Raw genomic sequence first — 9,422 nt, 5'->3', positions numbered from 1 at the left:
AATAGTGCGTGCATCTCTCTCCATTGATTTGCTTCCCCTGAAAACAGAAGCAGATTTCCAAACCGACCATCAAAACAGTGCATGGCAGGATTAATGGGAACGAACATCAGAATATGGTGTAAATCATAGATAATTCAGAGTCATGGCTAACTCAGACTAAGGAGGATGTCTAGAAATCAAAACTTCAAAGGACACTTCCAAGCTACTAGAAATGCAACAATGTATGGCACGATTAATGCACAGAGAAATATACAAGGATTAAAAGACTAGCCACATTGCTGTGATAAAGATCAATGTTGATGCTTACACCTGAATTTATAATCTATCCATTCCATGAAGAGACAGTTTGTCCATGTGTTGGATTCTTCACGTTCAGCATATAGGGAAGTTTTACAATGAATGAAGAGATAAAAGCAAGACACACACACACACAGACTACCATCACTCCAGAGGATCCCGTATATGCAGCTTTGTGTCACTTGAGGTCAAAGGAACATGCGTACCATATATATGCATAGTGAGTGTTACTTCCGCTTTGAAGAAATAAGCTTGGCAATGAACTCGTTCAGAACAGAGGGATAGGTCATCATTATATGCTCCCAGCCACTAGTCGCCATTACTCTCTTCAAACGCGAGGGAGACTGGACTTGAATAAACTCCAAGCACGCCTCTTTCAATCCACGACAACGGTGCTTCTCTGCTAGAGCAAGAGAGGACGCCACCGAGCTCACACCTATGCGCTCAGATATCCGCTTTTCACAGATGAACTTGAGCCGCTGGAGATCATATCGGTCTGCCGCTACCAACAAGTCGTGCAGCCACTGCAGCTCCATTTCACGCGTTTCTGACATTTCATCATCTACAGCTTCATCTGCTTGTTCTTGTTCCTCAGAAACTATCATGCGATTCTCCTCCATGATGTCCTTGTACATCTCAGGGAATGAGTCTGTGTAAACGAAGCTAAGCAAAGCCCTGAACACTTCTGCTTCCATGTCTTTGATCTGTATGATGCTGGACGTGGCAGTGCCCTCCTTCATGGGGCCAAAGAGTTGTGCCCTGAACACGGTGGAACGGGCTTTTTTTTTAAAAGGAGGCTTAGCCCCGGCCTCTGCATCAATAGATGCATGCAGCCATAGGTGGAACGGGCTGCAAGCACGCACCGGTGTGCGGCGAACGTCTCACCGCCGACCTCAAATGTGACATCAGCACCCAACTTATTATCAAGAAGATTGCTAAAATGCTGGTGTATGTCAGGCAGGGTGCCACCGGCATCATCCTTAGTTTTGGGGTCCTCGCAAACCATGATGTCGCACCGGATGGTAAAACAATCACATGCCATATCCATGGACTGCTCAAGGACATCTCTTCTCACAAACTTGCTGATGCCCCACATTGGAGCACTGCTGGAGAAGCTGTAAGTCTTAGTTCCACGAATGTACACTGGCATCTGCTTCTCAACCTGGTTGATGAGACTGAAACTGAACTTGGCCTCCACGGGCTCCTCTCGGTCGACATCGGCATCATAGAGAAGGGTTAGATAGACAGAAATGTAGTCAGCGCAGCTCGGGTTCTCGCCATTAGGGTAATAGTCGAGCACCCACTCATGGCCTCCTATTACAAAAGGACCACAGGTGATGTTCTGGCCGGTGGGCACCAACCCATTGATACGCGAGCAGGCCTTGATGATGAGCAGGTGGTACCCGGTGTCCACATCGGTGCTGGCGTGGACGCCCGACATTTCGCAATGGCACCGGTTGTTTCCGTCGAGGACAGTTACGCCGGCGAACGACGACATGACGAACCTGCGACCTCACCGAAATCTATCTACTCAGTCACCAGTCACATTCCTAATAAGTTTCAGAGCTGAGAGTTGGGATCAATGGGCTCAGGGGCGAACCTGGGATTGGACCGGCGGCCGCTCCACTCGCTGCGCCGGTGTCGCCGACGCCGTTTCTCCCCGGAAAGAGGGTTTGCGGCGAGCTGAGAGGCAAACCTGGTCACGGCCGGCGGCCGCACGCACAGCACGAAGTCGCCGCCGCAAGAAACGAGCCCCCCGCCCGCCGCGCCGCCGCTTCACTTAACGGAAACAGTGTTTGCGGCGGCGGCGATGGCTCGTCTGCGTGCGACTGGGCCTGCCTAGAGCTAAGCTAGGGTTAACAACAACTCACCGCGTTATTGGGCTTGAAGGCCCCCAGTCTACGAACTGCAAAGCCCAAGGCTCAAGGCATATTATTTTATTCAGTGTAAATGGGTCTGAATTTTGTGGGATGCAGGAATATAATCCAGTCAAAAGATGTGCACATTAGAGTTTGTATTTATGGAATGCCAAGCAGTACTTGACTGATTTTCTCTTCTCACAAAAAGTGCTTTTTTATTGAGATTGAAACTTTCTACATCTGTATTTACATAATTCAAGGTTGTTCTTCCCATCAAATAAACTAATAAATAAAATTCAGGGTTGTTCTTTATGTTATTTTTTTTTCAACACGTTAAGAGCCACTCATGTGGGAGGAGGTCTCTGTGCACTTGTCCGGTATGATTTTGAGGCATCAACGATGGGACTTATTTTTTTATTTTAAATAATTTAAAACTTTAAACAATCTTTAAAATTTTAATAAACTGAAAATTATAAACCAACATATTTAAAAAATTAAAATGTTTGTGACTTCAAAAACTGCTCGGAGTTTTGTAAAAAATGCTCGCATATACAATAAAATGTTTGCAATTTTAGAAAAATGTTTGTACAATAAGAAAAGTCCATGATCTCAAATACAATTTCATGTATTAAAAATTATTAAAGGCATTTAACAAAATGCTTTCTAATTCAAAATATGTTAATGCATTTAAAAAATGTCCTAAAATTTTAAAAGTAGCTAATGCCTGTTTTGATAGTTTCTTTTTTTTTATTTAAATTTTTCCGTTCCGTTTTTGTTTATTTATAATTTAAATATTTTAGAATTACAAAAACTTTTGCATATTAAAAAATAGGAATTTTGAATTAAAATGCTGACAAATTTTTATTTTGAATTAAAAATAGGATTCAAAAAAACGCCGGTTTTTTTTTTTGCAAATTCCAAAACAATGTCCATGAATTTAATAAATATATTAATTTATAAAAATGTTTGTTTATTTAGAAAAACTTCATGCGTTTCAAAAAATGTTTGTGCATTTAAAATAACATCCTCCAACATAAAAAATGTAAAGATTGCTTCAACTTGTGAATAAATTTAAAAGAATAAACATTTTTTTGTATTTGTGCATAAAATTTCTAAATCAAGCGATGATATGTGAACATAATGTGGTCACCATCATTGGAGATTATGTTTTTTTCTTCCGTGGCAACGCACGGGCCATTTTGCTAGTAAACTAATAAATAAAATTCAGGGTTGTTCTTTATGTTTTTTTTTTCGACACGTTAAGAGCCACTCATGTGGGAGGAGGTCTCTGTGCACTTGTCCGATATGATTTTGAGGCATCAACGATGGGACTTATTCTTGCTGTATAGATTTGTGTTTCACTGCAATGACACGCTAGATGCAGAAATACATGCACTAATGCAAGGCATGCCGTTGACCTTGCAACACACTGAGCTTTCAGTTATCATACAGTCGGCTTCATCCTTGGTCCTATATATTCAAAGATGATTCAATTGGTTGGTCTCAGTATGGTCATGTAGTGTCGTTTATTCCACAAAAACTTCATTGCAGTCGCAGATTTTTTGGCAAGATATAGTCGTACTGAACGCACAACTGTAATGTGGCTTCATAGGACCCACTGGTATTAAGGAATTCTTGCCTCTTGGTTGTAATTCTATAATTCTAGAATAAAACTCTCTTCACCCTTGCAAAAAAAAAAAGATGCGATTTTACTACTGCAACACTAACCACTCCAACATAGAGGATAGAGGAAATCCCAAAAGCTTCAGAAGGATTTGTTTACGATGCGAGCGTCAAGAAGACACTTGTCCCAAGATTTGAACAACATTAATTTCTTGCTTTCATCCCTTAGTTACTATCCCATCCGTTTCAAAAAAAGTGTTGTTGACCTATTATAAAATTTATATTAGTTTAGTACTAATTTTGCGATACTTATTTTGGGACGAATGGGGTACTTAGTAACAATTCATTTTGAGTAACATGAAATATTTATGAAGTACTCCCTTCATCCCATATTAATTGACGCTCAAAGCGTCAATTAACTACTCCTACAGTTGTGGTCATTTTATAGGACAAGGAACGCCAAGGAAACATGGATGCATGCATGATTGCTTTCACACTGAAGAGAGAGAATGAATGACATGCATGCAGTTTGCTTTCACACCTACAGTTTCACACAGAAGGAGGTGGACCGACGGGGGACTAGAAGACAGAAGGAGCATCATGCATCCTGGTGGAAACGGAAGAAAGGAAAGGAGGTGGGCTGTACGAGGCTGTTGAGATAAATGAGGGTATTCAATTGGATTACGCCTAACATTTTTTTAATTTTTTAATTCTCAAAGTCGCTCTATGCACTTGGATGGAGGGAGTACATAAAGACGCTCAAACGGATGTAATCCTGACTATTTTGTAGACACTTGATTTGGTAACTAGCGCAACTTTCTTGTCAAGTGTTTGGTCTATCTTTTTGTTGCAAAGCCTTGCCAGCTTTACTGTTTGTAATACTGATCGCGGCTGGGGAGCTTCTATCCGATGGAAATTGGTTAAAAACGGAGCTTTCACAATAAAATTTATGTATCTTCATCTCATAAATTTGGTGCCGATTCCAATATCCAAGAACATTTGAAAGATTAAAGTGCCGTTGAGAATAAAGATCTTCATGTGGTTTGTCCATAAAGAAGTTATTCTTACTACAGACAATTTAGCTAAATGTAACTGGAAAGGCAACCAAAGATGCAACTTCTGTGAGGACAAAGAAACTATTAAGCACCTCTTTCTCGATTGTCCTATGGCTCAACTTCTATGGCGTTCGATTCACATTACATTCAAAATCAGCCCTCCTAACAGTATTAACACGTTATTTGGGACGTGGGTAGAGGGTGCTGATTTTCATATGGCAAAGCTTATTCGTGTGGGAACCTGTGCATTGTTGTGGGCTTTATGGAACTGCAGGAATGATTTAATATTTAACAGATGCAACTCGATTAATTTTTTGCAGGTTATCTTTAGGGCTACTGTCTTGATCCGCACGTGGTTATTACTCACTCCTGCGGAAGTCAGGGAGCCTTTGGTTACTGGGTGTGCCCGTTGGGAGATGGTAGCTCAGGTATCCTTAACCGGTTTGGATGACGACACAATAATAGGATAGGTGGATAGTCATCTAGGTCTATTATCTTTACCGGTTGGGTGTGGAAGGCGCTTTGTATCTTTTATTTGTTTTCTCAGATTGATGTATTTGTTGAGGATTCATTTATCAATTTAAAGGCTGCATGCATCACTCGATGCAGAGGTTGGGGCGATGTCTCCTTTTTCTAAAAAAAAAACGGCAGTGTGAAGCCGCTTCCCCTGAAGAAGGGCTGAGAGCCTGAGAAGAATACAGGAGTACGCCAAGAGCATCAAGGCCGTTGTTCCATGAGACGAGGAGTTGGTTCCATCATTAGTAGTCGTTGTTTTTTGCTTTCTCTTTCGAGGAAAAAGGTCTCTGAAATGCGTCGTGCTCTTGTGCAGACTGAAACATGTCATATTACAATTCAGAAGGACTTATCCCTCTTTCGAGGAGCTACGGGATAAGTCCGCGGTGCATTTATATGGCTGGCTTTAATTTTGCCATCTGAATCCATCATCCATCTCATTTTCTGTGGACGAAAATGACGCTTACCACGGATCACTGCTCTTGCCCTCTTGAGGAAGGGATGCTGGCAAAGCATTGAACAGCTACGGGTAGATTTGGATGTGCTGTGATTAAATAAATAACCGAAGTAGATAGCCACGGCAAAAGTCAATTGCCTGCGCAAACACGCATCGTCCACGAGCTCTGCCGTCTTCATCTCCTTGCCCTCGCCGCGTTCAACTGAGATAGCAGAATGAAAGAGGAAGAGAAGAATGGTTTTAGCACGCACCTGATCAGTTTGACTATTTTCAACTGGATCGCTACAAACATAAACATAGCATTTCGTGTGAAATTAACACACGTGGTGAAAAAACTTTCACGGGCGTGTATAATTCAATCCCGGGACGAGATACGGGTAAAAGCACCACAGGCAAAAGGTGAAGGGCAAGAGAGACAATGAACGAATCCTTTATCTTCTTTGCCGGTGAATTTGAGTATATATATATACACGTGAATGAAAGTGCACGATGGCTTAAACAATGAGCCACACATTTCTTAGTTAACAAGCAAGTGAATCCTTAAGTAATTTAATTAACAAGCAACTAATAATGCCATTAACAGAGAGGCGTTGCTCTGGAAGACACAGGGAGAAGGCGGAGCGGCTTCGTCTTGAACGGAGATTCGATGGAGACATCAAGTCATGTCTGGACCACACATGCTACGTGATGTCATGCCTGTTCAACAGGTGCTACGTACAACAGATCTTCACGAGTCTTCGCATCGGAATGGACGAGCGCAGTGTTGAGTAAATAGACAATTTTCCGAGTAGATTAATCCACAAAATAATAACTAGCATGACATTGACTAGACTAATGACATACTGATCTTGAGCTAACCTAGCACATACTACGCATATAGTGGATACATCTATGCAAACAAGTAGTACTGCTAGAATAAATACGAACAAGAGGATAAACGAGTCATACCCTCCAATCGGCCAGTTGGCCGTAGCAGCAGCAGCGGCGGCAGAGGCAGTATCCTCTGCCGTCTTCTTCTCGGCTTCCTCGCGGAGACGATCAGCTTCGCTTGGTGAAGACATGGCGATGACGAGGGCGACGCAGACGTAGACGAAGCAGACGGACGGAGGCGAGCAGTCGCGTGATCGCTCCCCAAAAACCTAATCGCCCCTCTCCCGTACAGGAACCGGAGAGGCGAGGTTTCGGAGGCCTGCTCTCCCGTCGACCGTGTACGCGGTAAACGGGACGGAGTCGCCGGCGGCAGCAGCAGTTCAAGGAACGAACGCGTGAGCCAGATGTGATCTGATTTCGTGACGGCTAGGGTAGGCGATCGCGTGCTTATAAAGGCGGCTGGGTGGAGAGTCCGAGTCGGTAACGATCACGATCCGACGTCTCGGATCGTTTCCTTGTCCGTTACGTATTCTCCGTTCCTGACCGGCAAAAATAAGCGCGTAGGTATGAGCTCGGCTCGGCTCATTCCCGCGGCGCGGCGCGGCGCGTCGCGTCGCGTCGTGACGAGGCGTGGCGTGGCGTGGCGTGGCGAGGCGGGCGGCGGAGGAGGAGTGCGCGAGGGCACCTTCTCTTCTCACTCTCCAATAGCATGTGGAAGAGAGACCCTTATAAAGGGGTCCAAACTCTCCTCCACTAGCGGGGTGGGACTAAACTCCCACCACCTTGCCATGCCACCACCTACATGGGCCCTTGTAGATTTTCTGAAATTCTCTAATGGGCCTAAGGCCCACCTCCAAATTTCAACAATCCCCCACCAGATCTCAAGGGCACATCATGTTCCCTCGTTCCAATCACTGTTTTAATATACCAGCATTTCAGTGAAGACCTGTTAAGGTTGAGCTTCACCTAGAACAAGTAGCTACACCCCTTCACAACTGAACAATGGACTATGCCTTGAATTGTCAGTTTGGCGTAAAGGAGCTTCACCACAAGTCTTACTAGTACTAGGCTGCCGAAGGTGACCCCTCGGGTGGAGCATATTAGTCACACTCCTGGCCTATTCATGAGTTTACTAGAGATCACCCAAATCTCATAGACTGTGACCAGCAGTCAAGCTCATATAGGTGTGTTCCTCCAAAGATCGCTCTGTAGGACAGCATCTTGCTTACATATAAGCTTTAGAACACATTAAGACAGTAGTCATCCTACCATACAGTATCCGAGAGTATTGCATCTCCAACGGAGTGAGTTAGTAAAGTTACTCTCCTCAGTTCACCACTGGCTTGTTTTCCCAGGTCCTACTTCACGGGATCTCCGATCATATAGGTTAGGTTACTACCATGGCAACTCATGTGGGTCTCATACCCATCTCCCTCGATGCACTATCTATCACAACACGTGATAGCCCTTTAGTAAAGGGATCTGCCAGATTCTTAGCCGTTTGGATATAATCCAACGCTATCACTCCGGAGTTTCTCAAACGTCTGACAGACTTCAATCTCATTCTTATATGTTTGTTGGACTTCATATTGTCCTTTGAACTCTTCACTTTAACAATAACCGTCTGATTATCGCAGTTCATAAGGATAGCCGGAACCGGCTTCTCAACCACAGGTAAGTCCATCAAAAGATCTCGAAGAAATTCTGCTTCGACACCAGATGTGTCTAATGCTGTTAATTCTGCTTCCATTGTCGATCTTGTTAAGATCGTTTGCTTGCAAGACTTCCAGGAAACAGCACCACCCCCAAGAGTAAACATATACCCAGTAGTGGCCTTCATCTCTTCAGCATCAGAGATCCAATTCGCGTCACTATACCCTTCAAGTACCGATGGGAATCCCGTATAGTGAAGCCCGTGGTTGACAGTACCTTTCAAGTAGCGCATAATTCTTTCAACAGCACGCCAATGAACATCGCCCGGGTTTGCAACAAACCGGCTAAGTTTGCTCACAGCAAACGCGATGTCAGGCCTCGTTGCGCTAGCTAGGTACATAAGTGAACCGATAATTTGAGAGAATCTCAATTGATCTATAGCTGTGCCTTTAAACTTTCGAATAAGCACACTAGGATCATATGGTGTTTGACAAATCTTGCAGTCTGAATATCCAAAGCGACTCAAAATCTTGTCAACATAGTGGGATTGCAGAAGTGTAATCCCACCCTCATCATCTCTCAACAGCTTGATGTTCAAGATAACATCAGCCACCCCAAGGTCCTTCATCTCAAAGTTTTGAGACAGAAAAGACTTAACCTCCTTAATTACTTTGAGGTTGGTTCCAAATATCAGTATGTCATCAACATACAAGCACAATATAACTCCTTCGCCCCCACCATGGCGATAGTATACACATTTGTCAGCTTCATTAACAACGAAGCCAACAGATGTCAGAGTTGTATTAAACTTCTCATGCCATTGCTTAGGTGCTTGTCTCAGACCATATAAAGATTTCAGCAACTTACACACCTTTCCTTCCTGACCTTCTATCACAAAGCCATCTGGCTGTTGCATATAGATTTCCTCATTTAGCTCTCCATTCAGGAAAGCCGTCTTAACGTCCATTTGATGAACGAGAAGACCATGAGAGGCCGCCAATGAGAGAAGTACTCTAATGGTGGTCAGTCTAGCCACAGGTGAATAAGTATCGAAGAAATCTTCCTCTTCTTTCTGGGCATAGCCCTTGGCCACAA

At 43.6% G+C, this 9,422-nt stretch overlaps 1 protein-coding gene across 1 annotated transcript; it reads right to left on the bottom strand.

Moving 5' to 3' along the window:
* Window positions 1–258: 258 nt before the first annotated feature.
* Window positions 259–2,115, bottom strand: LOC123452722 (BTB/POZ and MATH domain-containing protein 2-like). The gene is made up of 3 exons (XM_045129434.1): window positions 1,898–2,115; window positions 1,144–1,820; window positions 259–1,075 (listed from the first exon to the last, which is right to left on the bottom strand). The coding sequence occupies exons 2-3, from the start codon at window positions 1,793–1,795 to the stop codon at window positions 525–527; spliced, it is 1,203 nt and encodes a 400-aa protein (XP_044985369.1). The 5' UTR covers window positions 1,796–1,820; window positions 1,898–2,115; the 3' UTR covers window positions 259–524.
* Between the last annotated feature and the right edge of the window lie 7,307 nt (window positions 2,116–9,422).

This window comes from Hordeum vulgare, chromosome 5H, assembly GCF_904849725.1.
Source record: "Hordeum vulgare subsp. vulgare chromosome 5H, MorexV3_pseudomolecules_assembly, whole genome shotgun sequence".
Taxonomy (NCBI): domain Eukaryota; kingdom Viridiplantae; phylum Streptophyta; class Magnoliopsida; order Poales; family Poaceae; genus Hordeum; species Hordeum vulgare.
This window is presented reverse-complemented; position numbering and strand designations above follow the sequence as displayed.